Source organism: Hemiscyllium ocellatum, chromosome 3 (genome assembly GCF_020745735.1).
Source record: "Hemiscyllium ocellatum isolate sHemOce1 chromosome 3, sHemOce1.pat.X.cur, whole genome shotgun sequence".
In the NCBI taxonomy this organism is placed as follows: Eukaryota; Metazoa; Chordata; class Chondrichthyes; order Orectolobiformes; family Hemiscylliidae; genus Hemiscyllium; species Hemiscyllium ocellatum.
In genome coordinates, this window is record NC_083403.1 from 39,624,792 (window position 1) to 39,645,787 (window position 20,996).

The window sequence follows — 20,996 nt, forward strand, 5'->3', positions numbered from 1 at the left end:
TTGCATGCAGGAGTTGGGAGGTCATGTTGTAGCTGTACAGGCCACTTTTGATTACTGCGATCAGTTCTGGTCATCTTCCAATCAGAAAGATGTTGTTAAACTTGAAAGGGTTCAGAAAAGATTTACAAGGATGTTGCCAGGTTTGGAGGATTTGAGCTCTAGGGAGAGGCTGAATAGACTGGGACTATTTTCCTTGGAGCGTCAGAAGATGAGGGGTGATCACAGAGGTTTATAAAATCATGAGAGGCATGGACAGGGTAATTAGGCAAGGTCTTTTCCCTGGGGTGGGGAAAGCTAAAACTAGCAGGCATAGGTCTAGGGTGAGACGGGAAAGATTTAAAAGGGACCTACGGGGAAAACATTTTGATTCAGAAGGTGGTGTGTGTATGGAAAGAGCTGCCAGAGGAAGTGATGGAGGCTGGTACAATTACAACATTTAAAAGGCATCTGGATGGGTATATTAATAGGAAGGGTTTAGAGGGATATGGGTCAAGTGCTGGCAAATGGGACTAGATTTATTAAGGATATATGGACGAGTTGGACCAAAGGGTCTGTTTCAGTGCTGTTTATCTTTGACTCTATGATTGGTCAGAAGATGGAAAAAGAGGTGAAGATCTCAGCTTGAAATATAATGTGGGAAAATTATCTGCTTTGCCAAGAATAATAGAGGAGCTGTATATTGTTTAAACATAAAGAACTGCAGAAACCTTAAGAAAAAAGAGATTGTGAGTCCTCATACATACATCACAAAGACGTAGGATCGTCAATAGGGAAGGAAAATTGAATGCTGGTGGGTAATTCAAAGAGAGTGGATTATAAAAATAAGAACGACTTGCTAAAACTGTACAATGCACTAGTTAGAACATAGCTGAATACTGTGATCAGTTTTAGTCCCCTAATCTCGGGAAAGATATGCTATTATTGGAAGCAGTGCAGAGAAGGCTCACTAGATTGATGATGGGTGTGGATGGGTTTTCTTATAAGTCAACTGCCTGTCCTTATTTGGAGTTTAGATAAACGACAGGTCACCTCATTAAAACATAAAAGATTCTTAGAGGACTTCACAGGGTAGATGAAAAGATGTTGTCTTCCTTTTGAGGGGGATGTAGGACCAGAGGGCCTAATCTCAGAATAAGGGTTTGCCAATTTAAAACAGAGGTAAGGAGGAATTTATTTTCACCGACGGTAATGTATCTCTGCAATTCTTTATCACAGAAAGCTGGAGAGATTGGATTGCTATGTATGTCCAAGGCTAATAGAGATTTCTAATCAGTAAGGGAATGAAGTGTGGCGCAGGAAAAGGCACAGCAGGTCAGGCAGCATCTGAGGAGCAAGACAGAGTTGAATCCTTCATCAGGACCAGGGGAGGGGGAGTGGGACTGAGAAATAATAAAGGGTTATGCCAGAAACATTGACTCTCTTGCTCCTCAGCTGCTGCCTGACTTGCTGTACCTTTTCCAGTGCCACACTTTATCTGACTCTCCAACATCTGCAGTCCTCACTATCTCCTAATCTTTGGTAATAGAGAAAGGCAGAAAAGTGAAATTGAGGATTATCAGTTCAGCCATGATCTCTTTGAATAGTGGAGCAGACTTCTTGTCTTGAATGTAAATAGCAAGAGTTTCCACTGGTTTCTGAAACTAGAAAAAGTGTTGGTCCTTTAGAGAGTCAGAATGGAACACTAACAGTAGCTAATAAAGATATAATAAATGAAATAAACAAACCATGCTCTTATAGAGAATACAAAAAACATCCCATTAATATTGCTGATAACATGCATTTGTCATAGCTTTTCATTTTGCACTTATCGAGTCAATTTACAAGAATACTAATTTAAAAAGAAAACAACAATTATGTGATATAAGAGGAGATTGCCAATTGGTTAGCATGTGGACTCTGGTAGAGGTGTAATCTTTCAGTTTCCTCTATTTTGGTACTTCTCCTGAATTGTCCTTATGAGTGCAATAAGAAGAGTTGTCAATATGTGTCATCCTTTGCAAAAGTCTCAAATTTTGTACTACCAAATGATGATCCTCGTAATAGTTGGAAATCAGGAGATAGAAGGATGGGAAAAATTTGTCAGTCATCATTTTGTAGGGTACAGGGAACAAACCAACTTGCGACTATCGAAAGTCGGGCCTTACAGGATATTCAGCGAGGTAGGCAGGCTTTAGAAGTCTCCTGCCACCCTATGAAGTGAGACAGGTACAGCTACAAAGGTGAGTCAGAAGATCAGGACTCTTTAGAAAAATAAATTCTGGGGTTTTGGAGGACATCCGTGTGCCAATGGATGCACATTAACTTTGAGGAAGGTCAATAAGGAAGGGCTTAGAGGCTGTGGTACCACTCCAGAATCATATTTTGTAAAGTCATCAACCTATTGGATTAGATTAGATTACTTACAGTGTGGAAACAGGCCCTTCGGCCCAACAAGTCCACACTGACCCGCTGAAGCGCAACCCACCCATACCCCTACATTTACCCCTTACCTAACACTACAGGCAATTTAGCATGGCCAATTCACCTAACCCGCACATCATTGGACTGTGGGAGGAAACCGTAGCACCCGGAGGAGACACGGGGAGAACGTGCAAACTCCACACAGTCAGTCGCCTGAGGTGGGAACTGAACCCGGGTCTCTGGCACTGTGAGGCAACAGTGCTAACCACTGTACCACCGTGCCGCTCAAGTGTTGTCAGCACTTATAAAGAATGATTGTGTTGGGGCAGGGGTGGAAGGCTGCCATTTGTTTATGAATTCCAATGCAGATCCTTCTGTAGATCAATTCTGCTGCCATCCTACCCTTGGTTCCCATCTTAGATCCACACTTGAGATGGCAGATCTGTTGCTGACACAAATTGAGGTCTTCCAGCAAGAAAATCCCATTTCCAGGCAGCGTGTGACAGAGGCAGGGAAACGACACAAATTCGTTCACACCTCTCAGTTCCAGCTTCTGAAAACAAAACCTGGCTTGACAGTATCAGAGAAGCCACTCCAAGTCCCTCCAAGCCACTCACCATCCTGACTTGAAAATATATTGCCTCTCCTTCTCTGACACTAGTTCAAAGTTCTGAAATTCCCTCCCCAGTGGCATTGTGGGTCAACCCACAGCACATGGACTGCAGTGGTTCGAGAAGGCAGTTCACTACCACCTTCTCAAGAGCAAAGAGGGTAATAAAAAATTCTGGCCTGTCAGCAACTTCCATGTCCCACAAATGAATAAATAAGTACTTGTAATAGTTTTGTTTGGAATTTTTCATTTTTTTCAATTCCATGTAATAAGACAAACAAATTAAGTAGGTACAGCAATTATGTGATTAATTCGAAAGATTAATTGTGATTAAACTTTAACAGAGAAATTAATCATAATTAGTTCTTTAATGAGGTAGCTTTATCTTAAAAGGGAGAACATTGCTAGTTATTTCTAAATTAACAATATATTATTTTGATAATACTTTTCCTCATTAATTTGTTGCTGTATTTTATTTGAAGGAGACTGTATATCTGTGAGTAGCCCAGAAGGTAATTTCAAACACTCACAACTTGAAGGAATAACTGAGCTCATTCTATTGGCCGCTGGTACAGGCTTCACTCCAATGATCAAACTGATAAACTTTGCTTTGAAAATTCCTTCTTTCAGGTAAATTGGATCATTTTGATTTCTAGATTAAGTTAAAGTGTAATTAATTTCAGGTACTCCAGAATGCTGCCTCTGCATGTTTCATTTTGTTCAGACCAATCTACGTTAATGTGATATTATACTTGTGAGATTGAAATCCAGTGTAATGTTATATTATCATTTGCAAATCTATCAGGGTGTCTTCTTTTTATTTGCTTATGGCATATGAGTGTTGCTGCTTGGCCAGCATTTATTGCCCTGTCAAGTTGTGCTGGAGAAAATGGCATTGGGCCATCTTGAGCTGCTGCTATTCTTGGTGTATGTGATATACACAATGCTGTTTGGTTGAGAGTTCGAGGATTTTGACCCTATAACAATAGGGGAGGGAATAGAGATATAGTTTCAAGTCAGGATGATGTGCGGCCTAGAGGGCAACTTGCATTTGGTGGTGTTCTCATGCTTCCCTGCTCGTATTCTGTTTGATAGTAGAGTTGGGGGTTTAGAAGATGCTGACAAAGGAGCCTTGGTGATTATTGCAGAGCATCTTGTGGGCTCATAATTATAAATACAAAATTAGAAATTAGAGTGAATAAAAAAATGCTCTTTAGCTCATCTAAGTTAAAGAGGAGGTGAGTCATTCACTGCAGAATTCCTAGCACTAATCTAGTATTTAAATGACGTCCAATTCAATTACTTGTCAATGATATCCCCCAGGATGTTGCATACGGAAGCTGAATCTAGTTCATCACCACATTCCTAAACAATGTGAAGACAGCATATTCTAACCAGTAGAGAGCAGAAGGAATTTGTTGCTTTTGGATTTTTGGTTTTCACTTTCTTTCTTACATGCTTGGTTTGTACACTTGGCCACACACACTCACTAGGCAAAATCCTCATGACTTGTCCTTCCTCCCCACTTATCCGCTCCACCCTCCTTTCCGACCTATCACCCTCATCCCCACCGCCATCTACTTATTATACTCTTAGATACCTTCTCCGCAGCCACATCCCCCCCCTCCCATTTATCTCACCACCCGGAGACTCCCTGTCTTCATTCCTGATGAAGGACTTTTGCCCGGAATGTCGATTTTCCTGCTCCTCAGATGCTGCCTGACTTGCTGCGTTTTTCCAGCACCACTCTAATCCGCACACTCTCACTCTCTCTTTGACTCCTATTTCATCTGCTTGTTTCCTCTCGAATTTTCTTCTTTGCCATTTCGTGGTTTCTCTTTCTTATGTGGGGAACAAAAAGGCCATCAAAGTGTGACAATTTTGGATGCCTGAAGCAAGAATACTGAATTGAACAAGTTAGTTTCTGTATAATTAAAAGCTGCTTTGGAGAAGGGAATATTGGGTTGAGGCATAAAATTAACATCATTGCAAACGAAAAAGTGAAAAAGAATTCTGCAGACCAATTCGCAGGCACAATGTATAGCAACTAACAATGTGGCCAGAAATAAGCTGTCAAATCACTTACCAGCCCTGATGGAGAATGCTTTGTGAACATGAATATGGCAGCACATTAAAGAATGCCCGGAATAGGTTTAGGGAACCCAACAGTAAAAGTGTTGAGTGTAAAAACATTGTAGAGTATAAAGTTGCAGGATGTATAAATTAGGAAGGGTGCAACCAAGCATTAGAATTGAGCAAATGAGATATTGGAGTTTTTAATTTGTTAATGGGCCGTGGGTCTTCCTGACAAGGCCAATATTTATTGCCCATCTTGAATTACCCTTGAGGGGTTAGTGATTTGCCTTCTTAAATTGCTACAGATGTATAGGTGAGTGGTTTTAGGATTTTTGCCTTGTGATGCACAGACCCAAATCAGGATGGTGTCCTGATCCTAGTCACAGGTTGGAGTCAAAGCAAGTTGTTGCAATGCATTTATACCTGGAACACAAAGCTGTCACTGTGCACTGGTGAATGCTTGAGGGTGATGAAAGGTGCATCAGTCAAGTAGGCCACATCTTCCCAGATGGGGCTATACTTTTTGTGCCTTGTAGATGGTAAACAGGTGGTCAGGAAGCAAGTTAATCGATTCAGAATTGATATCTTTTAACCTGCAGTTCCCTGAAGTGTCAGAGGCTGAGGGGTAACCTTATAGAGATTTATAAAATTATGAAGAATAATTGATAGGGTAAATAGACTAGGTCTTCACTGAGGTGGGGGACGATGGGTGGGAGGGTGGGATCGTAGCTGGAGGACATAGGTTTAGGGTGAGAAGGGAAAGATTTAAAAGGGATCTAAGGGGCAACTTTTTGACGCAGAAGGTAATGCATGTATGGAATGAGCTGCCAGAGGAAGTGTTGAGGCCGGTACAATTACAATATTTAAAAGGCATCTGGGTTGGTTTGTGAATAGGAAGGGTTTAGAGGGATATAGGCCAAATGCTGGAAAATGAGACTAGATTAATTTAGAATATATGGTCAGTATGGACGAGTTGGACTGAAGTATTTGGTACTATTCTTTACATCTCTATGACTGATCCCAGTAGATTTCTGGTCACTGGTGGCCCCAGGATGTTGACAGTTGGGAGTTCAGACATGGTAGTCAGAGTAAATCTGATCAGCTGAATTGTGATCTCACATGGAGAGGCTAAAGTAGGTCATCAGCATTTGTCTCAGCACTTCAGTCTGAAGATGATTGCAAAATATGAAGCCTTGTCTTTTGCACTAATGAGCTGGTCTCCACCATCATTGAGGGTGAAAAACCCCTTCTCCAGCTTTGTTGTTCAATGCCCCAATGTTATTTGAGACTGAATACAGCAGGACTTCAGAGATTTTGCCTGATCTGTTGTTTGCGGTATCATTTGGTTATTTTTGTTGCATACTATTTTTGCAGTTTTGCATCTGTGTAATCTTAACTTGTAAATTCACTCGGTTGGCACCTGCTGCCCCTGACTGAAACAGAATTGATGCCCCTAGTTTACTGGTCATGGCAGCATGAAGAATTTTATGGGCCATTGGGTTATAGATACAGTGGAAACAATTCTGCTGCTGCTGCTGGCTCTCAATGTATACTGGATGCTTAGTTTTGTGAAATTAGAGCTATTCTGAATCTTTCATTTTGCACAACGCAATGACGATATCCTCAACATGAAAAGAGGACGAACTTTAGTTTGAATCATTGAAAATGATAATTCTCATCTTAAATGATAAAGGTTACTATTTCTGTTAATATCCTGCAGCTTTCTTCTGATTCTATTAACCCTGTTGCTTGAATGATCCTGAGCTGCAAATTGTTCCTGGTTTTCTAAGAAGCAGCAGAATTTAAAAGAAGGACTCATTAAAACAAAGTGCAAAGTACTGCAGAAATCTGACATAAGGCCATGTAATGTTGGAAACATTTAGCAGGTCATGCAAAATCCTTTCAAAGGAATAGTTAACTGTTCAGATAGATGGCTATCAATCTGAACCAATTGTATTTCAAAATTTTAATAATAGTTTGACCCATGCAAGGAATATCTTGTAAATTCAAAGCTGCAACACAATTTCACACAGCCACAGGTTTTTCTGACGTGTTCAAGTACATTTCTCTCGGGGATTAAATTAACAAGCTGGTTTTCTATATACTTGTTGAAAGGAATGACAATCTAGCCAAAATTCACATCATTTTCAATTACCATTTTGAAAAATGAGATAACGAATGAAAGCTGGCAACCATCTCTGTAATAACTTTAAATTTAATATTATGAGTTATTTCAAAGGCTAACCTTTGGTCTTTTAAATTATGTTCAAAAAAACCTCTGTGCAGTTGTCAGAGATGGGATTCACTGTTAGAAATACGTGTGTTTTCAAGTAGAAGAAAGTGAGGACTGCGGATGCTGGAGATCAGAGTTGAGAGTGTGGTACTGGAAAAGCACAGCAGGTCAGGCAGCATCTGAGGAGCAGGAGAATCAATGATTCGGGCAAAAGCACTTTGTTTTAATGAGTTCTTGTTTTAAATTCTGCTTTTTCTTAGAAGACCAGGAACAAATTGCAGCTGCAGTATCATTAAAACAACAGGGTTAATAGAATCAGAAGAAAGCTGCAGGACATCAACAGAAATAGTAATCTTTATCCTTTAAGACAAGAATTATCATTTTCAATGATTCAAACTAAATTTCATCCTGCTTTCACATTGAGGATGTATTCATTGTGTTGTGCATGTTCCTGATGAAGGGCTTATGCCCGAAGTGTTGATTCTCCTGCTCCTCAGATACTGCCTGACCTGCTGTGCTTTTCTAGCACCATACTCTCGACTCTGATGTTTTCAAGTGGTTACCATTGGTGAAATTCAGTCAGACAGTTACTTTTGTAATTTTCACAAATGTTCTTACTCTGACTATTTTGGAATATTGTTATTACTTGAGATATAGTTAAAACTAAATTGCTAAGTTCAACACAATTTGACATAAAATAAAAAACATTCTGCCTTCTCTCATTCTGTCATAATATTTTTCTTTCGCCCGATAAAAGGGCCAGTGTCGCCACTTTGTGGTGATGTGGTGCTTTTGTCAGGATGCATTTGCACATGTGCAGATGTTGTGGTCAATCTGTTAAAATGTGTTTAGTCTGACGAGTATTCTTCCTATTAAAAAGAGAGCCTCCTGTCCCCAGTGACACAGCCCATTATTTTTATCCAACATTTTTAAACACTAGACATCAGAAACCCATTACCTAACAGAGCTGCATGTAATGTGAAAATAGTCCTTTCTGGTCAGTATTTGCAACAACTGGGAAAAGAGAAAGAGTCTCATTAAAATCTGGGTGACATCTCATTGCACAAATCTCTCAGGTCTAAGGACCTCTTTCAAAATTGTAAATTTTGTACTGAAATATTTTTAACAATGATTGCAGCAGGAGGTGACATGTTTGTTGATTTAAGTGTACCTAGTGCATATTGGGTGAGGGAGGCTTGGAAGGTACATGGGAGATATAAGAGGGTATGTAGGTGTGTAGAAGCTGAGTTATGAGTGCAGAAGGGCCAACCAACCATGAGTAGAGTTGGCCTGATGTTCAAGCAATCAGACCAAGCGTTCTAACTTTCCAGCTTCACCATTCACACCTCCCTCAGGGTGCAGCAGCCGTTCCAGTCTGCACCTGCATTCTGGCAACCAAACCTTTCTGTCAGTGTGGCCCAGCTTTTAGAAGTTGGGACCACAACACCAGGAAATGTCTGAATTCCTAGTTTCCAAACTGAAGATGAAAATTTGTCTCCTGGTTAGCGTCGATGACATATAGCAATCTTCAATCAGATGTGACTTTTCAAATATTATTTTAACAATAAACTCCTACCTACCTATATTAATTACTTGGATGATGGTCACAAATGCATAGTTGCCAAATTTGATCATCCATAAAAATAGAAAAGTAAACTGCGAAACAGCTATAAAGTCTACAAAGAGATTTGGGTAGGTTCATCGAATGTGCAAAGGTTTGTCAGGTGGAATGAAATATGGTAAAATGTGAACTTGTCCATTTTAGCAGAAAGAAAAGGAAGAAACATGTGTGCATTATTATTTAATGCAAAGGGAAAGTGTAGAACTTTGTGATATGGAAGCATTTGGGTGTCCTGGTACATAAATTTCAAAATTATTTTCTATAGGTAGAGCAAGTGATCAGGAAGACAAATGGAATATTGACATTTATTGCGAGGGGAATAGAATAAAAAGGTAGGGAAGTATTACTACATCTGGAGTGCTGCATACAGTTTTGGCCTTCTTAGTTAACAAAGGATCTAACTATTAAAAACACTATAGAGAAGCTTTAGTTGTCTGATTCCTGAAATAAGAAGTTATCTTATAATAAAAGCAGGGTGGAACTTTTCCCATTAGCATTTAGAAGCATGCAAAATTGTCTTATTGAAACATGTGAGATCCTGAGGAAATTTGCAAGTGTGAATGCGGAGGTTTTTTTTATCCCTATGTCCTCTAATTCTAGAATCGCCACAATGTATAAACCTTAGAAAGTTCCCATTTAAGACTGCAATGAAGAGAAACGTTTTCTATCACAGAGTTGTCAATCTGTTCACTAGAGAGTAGTGAAGTCTGGGTAAGTGAATATATTCAAGGCTGAATTAACTAGACTTTTGATGACAAGGGAGTCATGATGACATGAAAATGGAATTGTGGCTTCACATCTCTCAAGCTTATATTCCTCTCAGATTATATTGAATAATGGTGCAAATTTGACCGTCCAAATGCCCCCCTCCTGTTCCCAATTCTTGAGCTCTGTTCTGTTCCTTTGAAGTGGCTATCAATGCGTGAAGAATGCATTGGTATTATTGAGCAACAGGTGATTTCCCCATTTTGTTGATTTTTATTAATTGTTCAAAATTCCATACTGTAGCTGTTCAAACATTGAGAACAATTAAGTATTACACATTCTTCCATGTTCCCCTACAGCCACTCCATTACAAGGATACATATGGCTTTTCATTATTATTAGCAGAGCAGAATTTACATCTTGCCTTGGAGATGATTGGGGCTCATTGTTGGCTGATATTATTTATGCTATCCTTCTGGATTTAAAAAAATTATTTTCAATAAGACAACCTTTTTTGTCTAATAGTGATTAGAACAAAGTACAAAAAGTGGAATCTTTCAATGATGCTTTTGTTTTGTTTCAGGAAACTACAATTGCTGTTCTTTAACAAGACAGAAGAGGATATCTTGTGGAGGGATCAATTAGACCAGTTAGCCTTAAAAGACAAAAGGTAACGAAGTGTTTACACCGAAGTGTCTTTGCCAGTCAAATTAAAGTGACGTATTTCTGAGAGTGTGAAATTAAACAGCCAGGCCCAATGATTTCTTGCTATGAAATATATGTTGACTACTCTTTGGTTCTAATGTGAGTACTTGTACTTGTAATTGAACAACACTTAAAGGAAACACTAAGGGTGGCAAGAGTACAATATGTGTTCTGGGTGGGGGATTTCAATGTCCACCACCAAGAGTGGCTCGGCAGCAACACTACTGATCGAGCTGGTTGGGTCCTGAAGGACACAGTTGCTAGCCTGGGTCTGTGGTGGCAGGTGACGGAACTAACGAGGAAAAGCTTACTCAATCTCATCCTTATCAGTCTGCTGTCTGCATATGCATCTGTCCATGACGGTTTCAGTGAAAGTAGCCACCGCACAGTCCTTCTGGAGATGAAGTCTCACTCTCATATAGAGAATGTCCACCTTAATGTTCTTTAGCACTTTCACTATGCTAAAATAGGACTGACTTCAAACAGATCAACCCTGGTTCAATGGAGAATGTGGAAGGGGATGCAGGAGCAGCACCAGGCATACCTCAGAATAAGGTGTCAACATGGTGAAGCTATCAACAGGAGTACTTGAGTGCCAAGCAGCATTAGCAGCAAGTGATAGAGAGCTAAGTGATCCCACAATCAATGGATGAGATCTAAGCCCAGCAGTCTTGCCATATCCAGTTGTGAATACAGGTGGACAATTAAACAACTTAATGAAGGAAAAAGCTGCACAATTACCTCCATCCTCAGTGATGGAAGAGCTCAACACATCAGTGCGAAAGATAAGACTGGAGCATTTGCAGCAATCTTCAGTCAGAAGTGCTGAGTGAATAATTCACCTTAGCCTTATCCAGTACTCCCCGTCATCCCAGACACGTCTTCACCCAATTCAATTCATTCCATGTGATATCAAGAAATGGTTAGATACTGCAATACTGCACTGAATCCTGCAAAGGCTGTGGGCCCTGACAACAATATGGCAATAGTACCAAAGACTTGTGCTCCAAAGCTTGCCACTCCCCTAGCTAAGCTCTTTCAGTACCGTTATAATGGTGGCATCTACCTGGCAATATGGAAACTTGCTGAGGTATTTCCTGTACTCTAAAAGCAGGACAAATCCAACTCTGCCTGTTATTGCCCCATCAGTTTATTCTTAATCATCAGTAAAGTAGTGGAAGGTGTCATGAACAGTCATATCAAGCAGCACCTGCTCAATGACGCCCACAATTAGGCTCTGACAGAGCCACTTTTAATTCCTGACCTCATTATGGTCTTGGTTCAAACACAGATCAAAAATCTGAATTGTAAAGGATGATAGCCCTTTGCATCAAGGCCATATTCGAGTGTGGCAGTAAGAAGCTCAAGAAGCACTGGCCTCAATGGGTTTCCAGTGGCAAACTCTCCACCGGTTGAAGTCATGCTTGATATATAGGACAATGGCTGTGATTGTTGGCGATCACTCATCTCAGCTCCAGGAGTTCATCTGATTAGTGTCCTAAGCCCAACCATCATCTTAAGTCAGAAGTGGGGATGTTCGTTGATGATTACATAATGTTCAGCACCATAACTTTTCAGATACTGAAGCAGTCCATGCTCAACTGCAACAAGATGTGGACAATATCCAGGTTTGGACTGACAAGAGGCAAGTAACGTTTGATCCACACCCATACCAGTCAATGACCATTTCCAGAAGGGGACAATCTAATGACTACCTCTTGACATTCAGTGGTGTTATTATCACTGCATTCCTCGCTATCAACATCATGGCAGGTTACCATTGACCAGAAATTCAGTTGGACTCAACACATAAACACAGTGTCTACAAGAGCAGTTAGGAATACGGCAGTGAGTAACTCACTTATTGTCCAAAGCTTGTCTGCTATTTATAAGGCACGATTCAGGAGTGTGATGGAATACTTGCCACTTGCCTGGATGGGTGCAGCTCCAACAGTACTCAAAAAAACTTGACACCATCCAAAACAAAGCAGCCTGCATGATCGACCCCACATCCATAAGTGTGCACTCCTTCCACCAGTGACCTTCAGTTGCAGCAGTGAGTACTATCTGCAAGATAGAAATTCAGCAAAGAACCTTAGACAGCACTTCCAAGTCCAAGACCACTTCCATGTAGAATGACAAAGGCAGCAAATATGTGGGAACATTTTCAAGTTCCCCTCCAAGCCATTCACTGTCCTAATTTGGAAACATTTGCCATTCCTTGAGTTTCACTGGCTCAAATTCCTGGAATTCCTTCCCTAAAGGTGTTATGGGTCCACCTACGGGACATGAACGACAGCAGTTCAAGAAGGCAGCTTGCCACCACCACCTCCAGCAACTAGGGACAGGCAATAAATGCTGGCCAGCCAGTGAAGCCCACATCCCATGAGTAAATAAGAATAAATATGCTGGTCAAAAGGTATATTGAGTTCAAGAATACAGATTTTAATTGGAAACAATTGATGATTAAACTCTTTGCATTTGAAGTGTTTTACTTTTTGTTTAATCATGTGATTTCCTTGTAATACTGTGTACTTTTAATATCAATCCCTGTCGTATTGATAGGAAGAGCTACTTAATATTACTTTGTGGGCTGAATTTTATATTCATTTGATCTGCAGACTGAAAATTGTGTGATCACCATGTAACAAATAATCTCAAATCTTAGCAGTGGTGTGTTTGTCAAAAAACAGTTTTCTTTGTGGCTTATAAGGTGTTTATGTGGTTGTGCTTGTAAACTGAAAATTTTATCTTGCAATGTACATATTCCATTTTAGATATCAGTCTGACAGAGAAAGATACTTGGCTCTTCACATGCAATTCAAGATGGTTAACATGCTTCTTACTTCATTTGTAAAATTAGAGATTCATTGCTTGGAGACAGAGTGCAAGAACTAATTCTGAACTGCAGATGGAAAGGTCATCATTACTAACTGTGACTCATTATATAAAAAGAATGACTCATCATCAGCATCAATGGACAGACAGCACACATTTTTTGTGTCATTAGTGAAAATATTGTAGAATTCCATTTCAGTTTTGTACTAAAATTAGTATAGCAGAAAGCAAAAAAAGAAAATAAGGCTGCTTCCTTAGTCCATCTCTCTCTCTCTCTCTCTCTCTCTGTGTGTGTGTGTGTCTCTCTCTCTCTCTCTCTTTCTCTCCTTTCCAATTCCATCTATCTCATACTGCACCCTTTCTATTTTCCTCACACCCACTGCCCCACTCAATGCCTTTCTCTCTAATTCTGTCTCTCGATAAACATGTCTGTATCAATAATTCTGCACATCACTTCAATGCTGTAAGCCAGCCATGCAGGATCCAGGCTAAATTACTGATTTTTTTCCATTATCCAAGAATCAGCAAATCAAGCAATGACTCGGCTGAATCTCAAAATGAAAGCAGCAACACTGAATATTTCAAAGATAGCGGTGAATCAAAAACAGGAATTTAGAATTTAAACTGGAATTGATTTAGATTGAATTGGAGCTGGATTTGGTTGCTGTGTAGAGATGTGCCTATGGAAAAATGTTTCGGCTACGTGATCAAACACCAGAAGAAAAGATAACAATGATACTCTCTGCCACTGCTTTCTCTCCGTGTACAGGTAGTTTAATCTCAAACTACCCAAATAAATATAGTTCCCATTCAAACACAATATTTTAAATAAGGTGCACAATGCTCTGTATAGATCCAAATTTACTCAATATAATTTAATGTTGCAATATTTTTTATGACATCACATAATCCATTAAGATTTTTTATAACCATTTGCACCACAAACCAGTATTTGATGTTGTACTTAGATTCTGAAGAGGTATCTTTATAATCAAGATCAATGAAATTTGGGTGAAGCTATTTCTTAGATTTGACCTATATCAGAATTTATGCTTGATCGTAAGATAAAATACATGCAAAAACTATCTTAAAAAATAATTATGAACCTTTCAATATTATTACTCTTCGTGGTTCTCATTTCAAAAGCTGGCCTATGCTGGAGGTTAATTCAGACTGGTGAGCAGCAATCTGCTCAGTTCTAAAACCTGAGTAAATATGTAATAAGCGATTAGAAAGCTGCATCACATGACAAAGTTCTTTCACCTGGCTATGTTAGCAGAGATTGGAATCAATTTAAAGACACTTGTTTGTTGTGTTTATGACATTTATTCACTATTCAAAACCCAAGATTAGACCTGGAAAAGGATGGAAACTATTTCTTTGAATATGTTTGAAAACACTTCATATGCTCTGGTGTTAAACAAAGCACAGTAATTGCAAAAGAAGTGTAATGCACTTCACCATTGCTTAATGTTCCTATGTTGTTCTACTTCAACAAAATTAGCAACTTCAACACGATCGATCATCTGGGACAATTGTATCAAGCATTACATTCAGAATGAATAGCTCGGTAAAGTTTTGATTATCTTAAATGGTAACTCAGGACACAATTGGTTGCAGCAACAACATAGAATGTGAAATACTAGAGGTAGCAAGATTGCATTCTAGTGTATATGCAGTTAAGCAACTAATCAGTACATTCACATTAGACAGCAGAATTTACAAATGTATGTAAATGTGAATAAGAGCAGAAGTATATCATTCGGGTCCTCAGACTCATTCTGCCATTCAGGTTTCAAATTCAACATTCCATACCTTGTCTGGCTACATCTGACTTGAGACCCACCGCAATGTTGGTGATACTTAACTGTGCTCAGATAACCCTAAATTTGCTTGCTTAACAAGAATCCATCCATTTCTGTCTGAAATATACTTAATGACCATAAATCACTTTCTCAAGTCGAGATTTCCAAATTCACCTAATCCTCAAAGAAAGCAAACCTGCTCCGCATCTGTCCAAAAAGAGTGATTACTAATTTTAAAGCAATGCCACCTATATCTAGACAGACCAACAAGAGGAGACAACTTTTCCACATCCAAATTGTCAAGACCACTCAGAATCTTATGTAATTTAAATAAAACAAATCTGGAATAATGAAGTAGCTTAATTACAACCATATGGCAATTGTTATAAAACACATCTGGTTCACTAACGTTCTTTACAGAAGGAAACTGCTATCCTTTCCTGGTCTGGCTTCCATTTGACTCCAGATCCAAAGCAACTTAACTGTGCTCCTAATGTGGTGATTTCAGCCCTGAGGACCCTCCATGTTGCTCAGCACAAAACAGCATCTCAAGCTGCAGCCCAGGGACACCAGCCACATGCACTCCTAAACAGCACACATTGGCATTTGATATTTGCCAAATAATCATTTCTTTGCCCATTTGCAGTGTGTGCAGAATGAACATTCTTCGGGTTCAAATGCTGGTCAAATGCAATTTGCACCATGGCATTGCTGCTTGTAAATTTTACTTTAGCATGTCAAAATGCAGAAATTAGTGGCAATGACTTAAAAAGAGGTGAATGCTGGCCAAAAGCATCCCATCTCTTGTGGAGCTTCTGAGAGTGCTTTGGGAAGAAGGGAACATTGCTTCATGAAATGCCATGTAAGTATTATAATGGACTCCACTGAATTCAACTACACGTTTCATGATTTGGAGACACCGGTGTTGGACTAGGTTTACAAAGTTAAAAATCACACAACACCAGGTTATAGTCCAACAGGTTTATTTGGAAGCACTAGCTTTTGGAGCAACCACCTGATGAAGGAGCAGCTCTCTGAAAGCTAGTGCTTCCAAATAAATCTGTTGGACTATAACCTGGTGTTGTGTGATTTTTAACTTTATAAGTTTCATGTTCTAGTTGGTAGATGTGGCATATGTGGATCATGGATGGGGAAGGGGTTGGAGCACAACCTATTTTTAAAAGTGTAATATGCTGGTCACTCAGTTGATGTGGCCCCTTCACCAACTTGGTGTACATTCTGTGATCAGGGCTGTGGTAGAGCAGGTAGGGCTGTTGAAGATATGGTTCCACTGCTTCGACCAGACTTGAAGTGGGGGAACCCTCCAGTATAGTCCAGAAACATCATACTGTATCAGCCGGATATGCTCTCCTCTGCACTTTTTGAACAGACGATAAGGCAATGTGATAGATTTCAAAGAACTGAGAAAACAGGAGCATTACGATGAGGACATTTGGGTGCAGGAAACTCTCCTTGTGCATGACTGAGCTCAACTGCATAAGGTGCTAAAGCCAGACAGAGTCTAATTGGCACCCACTGCCAGTAGGTAAGAGTTGAGTGTACCGGACCATTGTGGATTGTGAACTAAAAACAAAAAAGGCTGGAGATTATAGCATCCATGGAGAGAGAGCAACGTAATGTTGAGTCTAATGACTTCATCAGAGCTGACTTGGAGGGGGCAGCATTTATCATCAGTCATGATGGCAGCTTTTATCATCAGTCATGATGGCAGAATTTGCTTTGTTTGGTATACTGCAGCCTCTATTAAGTTTGCTTGTCTTCACTTTTGCTGGCTGTAAATAAAAGCTAATGTTTGGATTTGTCCAACTGCTTATCTGTATTTGATTTTCTCCTACTGGACAATGACAAACTGCAGTTCCCCAGAGCCCTGTGGAGATAGAATGACAGTGACTGAGAGGGGATGATTAGACAGAATATAGCTGAAAACAAGTAAGCGGTGAGGTTTGGTGGTTAAATAGTGACCGGTATGAGAGAATTGGAGTGCAAGCGTCAGCCAGGCAAAGTATGTGACTTGAGCAATGTGATTTTTGTAGCTGCTGTGTCATGATATTGCTGATAAGGGGCTACACTGGATTTCCAACACTTGCCTGGATACCTGGGTACAAAGTGACGGGGATGCCAGTCTTCCGACAGATTTCTGCTGAATTGGCAGGTTGTTCTGGGAATAGTACATTATAAGGCAGTGATTATGTTATCCTGCTTAGGATAGATTTTTAACACCAGATTTTTTACAGACTTCAAATTTTACCAGTTGCCCTGAGTTAACTCTCAATTGCCCTGTGAAATGACTTGTCACTGAAATCAGGGACAATTAAGATTGGCAAAAAATCAGTAGCACCTGTATCCCCCCCAAAGTATTTTAAAAAAGAAACAAAGCCCAGACGCAAAGGAGATTGCAGGTCCCATTTTGAAAGCCACTAGTGAGCTATGTGGATTTTATAACACCCTGGAAACTGTCATGGTTAGTTTTTTTTTAGCCTACATGTATCAGTTTTGCTTGATTGAATCTTGAGCTTGCTACGACCTTGGGTTGCTAGCCTGTTAAGCTGCCGTATCCCTGATTATTAGATGACTTTCTAACAGATCAACAGTGAGTTTTTATTTCAGCCCTTTGTGGTTTCCTTACTCCTGACATAAAGCTAATCTGAATAATTACCAACATTTTTCCTTTTTGCTTTTTTTCTTAATGCATTGTTAGCAATTGTAACTCTTCAGTCCTTTGGCTAATTCCTGTCTTGAAAGAATGTATTTAGTTTGTCTTTCTTTTGTGTTCTAGAATGCAAGTTATGCAACCCTACTTCTATGTTAAGTCATTGGAACTACCACTGTGCCATTGTACTATCTATCTAAATCCCAGTCCTAACTTCATTCTCTTTGCTGAATGCTTAATCAGTTAAAGTAGTTCATCTTGCAACTGCTGGATAATAAAGTGACTTGCATACGTGTTTCCTAGTGCTGTCATTAACGGATGAAATAATTCATGAAAGCTTGCATAACGATGGCAAGTGTCATTTTGACTGAGCTGCTGGCACTTTTTGCAAGAGGAATGGCGTGTTTGGTGAGATAAAACTATATGTTTATTTCTGGTGAAATGAGTGATGCCTGTCATAAGTCTAACACACAACACCCTGTGGACAGGATACAGGTCTCACAGTCCCAATGTCCTCCCATTGAGTTTAAGTGAGTTGCATATGTTCTGACCCCAAGGGAATAAGCCACTGTGCATCAGAGAGACCAAAATAACCATCTCATTATTTTTCTAAAGTTGTTAATCAGAAATTGTTGAGTTATTTGGAGGTTAGGTTCAATTTAAGGTGAATTGTTTTGTACACAATTGTTTTGTGAATTGATTTTAAACCGAATGACAGAATTGCCATTATAGTGAGCATAATTAACATTAACTCCATGTTGCTCAGTGAATATGCCATGTGATTACCAGGTTAAGTAAAAAGAAATTCTTTGCTGATCATGATGTTTGTTTTGGTCATGGTGGGTATATTAGTGGATTGTGGTGCAGTTTTACTTTGTTTGCTGGGTTAAATTCCACCCTTGCGCACCTGTCTGTGTACAGTTTGCACATTCTCCCTGTGTCTGCGTGGAGTTGCTGCAGTTTTCTCCCATAGTCCATAGATGTTCAGGTTAGTGGATTGGCCATGCTTAATTGCCCTGTAGTGTTGAAGTGTGTGTAGACTAAGGTGGATTGCAGGGGTAGAGTTAGTATGGACTCATAGAACATAGAACAATACAATGCAGAACAGGCCCTTCGGCCCTCAGTGTTGCGCTGACCTATGAACTATTCTCAGCTCGTCCCTATCATCATCCATGTGCTTATCCAAGAATTGTTTAAATCTCCCTAATGTGGCTGAGTTAACTACATTGGCAGATAGGGCATTCCACCCCCTTACCACTCTCTGAGAAAAGAACCTGCCTCTGACATCTGTCTTAAATCTCTCAAACTTCAATTTGTAGTTATCCTCCCTTGTACAAGCTGATGTCACCATCTTAGGAAAAAGACTTTCACTGTCTACTCTATCTAATCCTTTGATCATCTTGTATGTATGTATCAAATCCCCTCTTAGCCTTTTTTTGCAATGAGAACAGACCCAAGTCTCTCAGCCTTTCCTCATAAGACCTTCCCTCCACACCAGGCAACATCCTGGTAAATCTCCTCTGCACCTTTTCCAATGCTTCCACATCCTTCCCAAAATATGGCAACCAGAACTGCACACAATATTCCAAGTGTGGCCACACTATCATTTTGTATAGTTGCAGCATGATATTGCAGCTCCAGTTCGCAATCCTTCTACAAATGGAACCTAACACATCATATGCCTTCTTAACAGTACTATCAACCTGGGTGGCAACTTTCAGGGATCTATGTACATGGACTCCAAGATCCCATTGCACATCTACACTACCAAGAACCTTTCCATTGACCCAGTACTCTGCCTTCCTTTTACTCTTCCCAAAGTGCATCACCTCACATTTGCTGCATTGAACTCCATTTGCACCTCTCAGTCCAATTCTGCAGTTTATCCAAGTCTTCTGCAACCTGCAAAATTTTTCCAAACTGTCTACTGCTCCACCAACTTTAGTGTCATTAAACTCAATGGGCTGAATGGCCTGCTTCCCCACTGTAGGGAGTTTATCATTAACTCAGGGTACACAATTCCCATTAAAGTCCCGTGTGTCAGTGAGGACACTTGTATCAGCATCTCAGAAATTTTCGTATACATTGTGGTTCCCTCCTTCCTTTTGAAGGAAAGTTTAAAAATTACTGAGTTGAACCATTTCTCCAGACCAGCATCCAAGTTTGAAAGCAACATCCTGTGATGGCAGGAGTGTACTGATAATCAATCCCAGCTACTCCACAAGTCTACCAAAAGTATCATCAAAATCGTCAACTTGTTTCTCTTTAGCACTGTTATTCTGGAAAAAAAAGGAACTTTTCACCAGGATCTATCACTAACTCCACAAAAATTGGAAATAAAAGTTATTTAAACAAGCAGAGAACTTACTCTGCAAGTTTAAATTATTTCCCTGTTTGTCCCCACACATTGAGTCAGACAAGCCAACACAGCTCATCTCAACTCAATTGTACCATGGGTTTTAAAAACAGGTTGAAAAGAACCCCCCCCCGTAGATCAAGATTTCAAATTTAATGGATAAAAATGGGTTGACTTTTATTTCCAATTGACCTATTCGACTGCTGATGGTGACTGAATGATGGATGATCTTCAGACCCAATTTCAAATGCAATTGGGGAAACTTTTACAATTCACTGTTGAAATTTTATCATGTTCTTTCAAACTACTTCTGAAAGAGTGAAAAAAAAGGCTTTTTTTTGGTAAGGTTTTTATTTCTCTTGCTGACAGGGAAAGAGAGAGAGAACACTGCTCTTTTGGTTGCAAGCCTAGTCACAACTGCCACATCTCAGTGTGTACTGTAAAAGCAATTTTAATTCAGAGGCTCTTGCAAGGCAATTTTAAACGCGGATCCAAGATTTATTTTTCCAAGCTGTTCAACAATCAAGACATAAGAGATGGGTTTCTTTCTGAAAAGCTTTGCTGGACTTGTGGAATAGTGGGGCCTCATTGCTGTCAATTTTCTAGTTTTTATTATTTATTTTATTCAAAGTCATCTTCTATCTTAATCATTTAAACAGCAATATTCATTCACTTAATGATCTCTGCACACATACAGGCAGGATCCTCTGCTCCTGCATTCTCCCCTTCTCCCCTTTCCTCTTCACCACCCCTCCCAACCCTCATGTTCTTCCTATCAAAATGTATCACCCCTCACCTCTCTCTATGTAACCACTAATTCTATCATGAACAGTTGTTTCTAGAAGCTTCTGCAAAGCTGCCACTAAAATTGCATGGCTGTGTCCTCAAGCAGCTGCTCTAAGATGCTGCAGCTAGAGCTTAAAGGTCTGCACAGCCAGAAAGGATATTAGTGTTCCCCACCAGTGACATCCAGGCA

At 39.8% G+C, this 20,996-nt stretch overlaps 1 protein-coding gene across 4 annotated transcripts in view; it reads left to right on the forward strand.

Moving 5' to 3' along the window:
• LOC132831459 (cytochrome b5 reductase 4) overlaps positions 1 to 20,996 on the forward strand; it is a 150,183-nt gene that overhangs the window by 71,183 nt on the left and 58,004 nt on the right. For 3 of the 4 annotated variants that reach the window (XM_060849628.1, XM_060849634.1, XM_060849620.1), the window contains exons 13-14: positions 3,493 to 3,640; positions 10,229 to 10,315. In XM_060849628.1, the coding sequence (XP_060705611.1) occupies positions 3,493 to 3,640; positions 10,229 to 10,315 (235 nt within the window). The remainder of the gene's footprint in view (positions 1 to 3,492; positions 3,641 to 10,228; positions 10,316 to 20,996) is intronic. The other variant, XM_060849642.1, reaches the window with a different exon arrangement.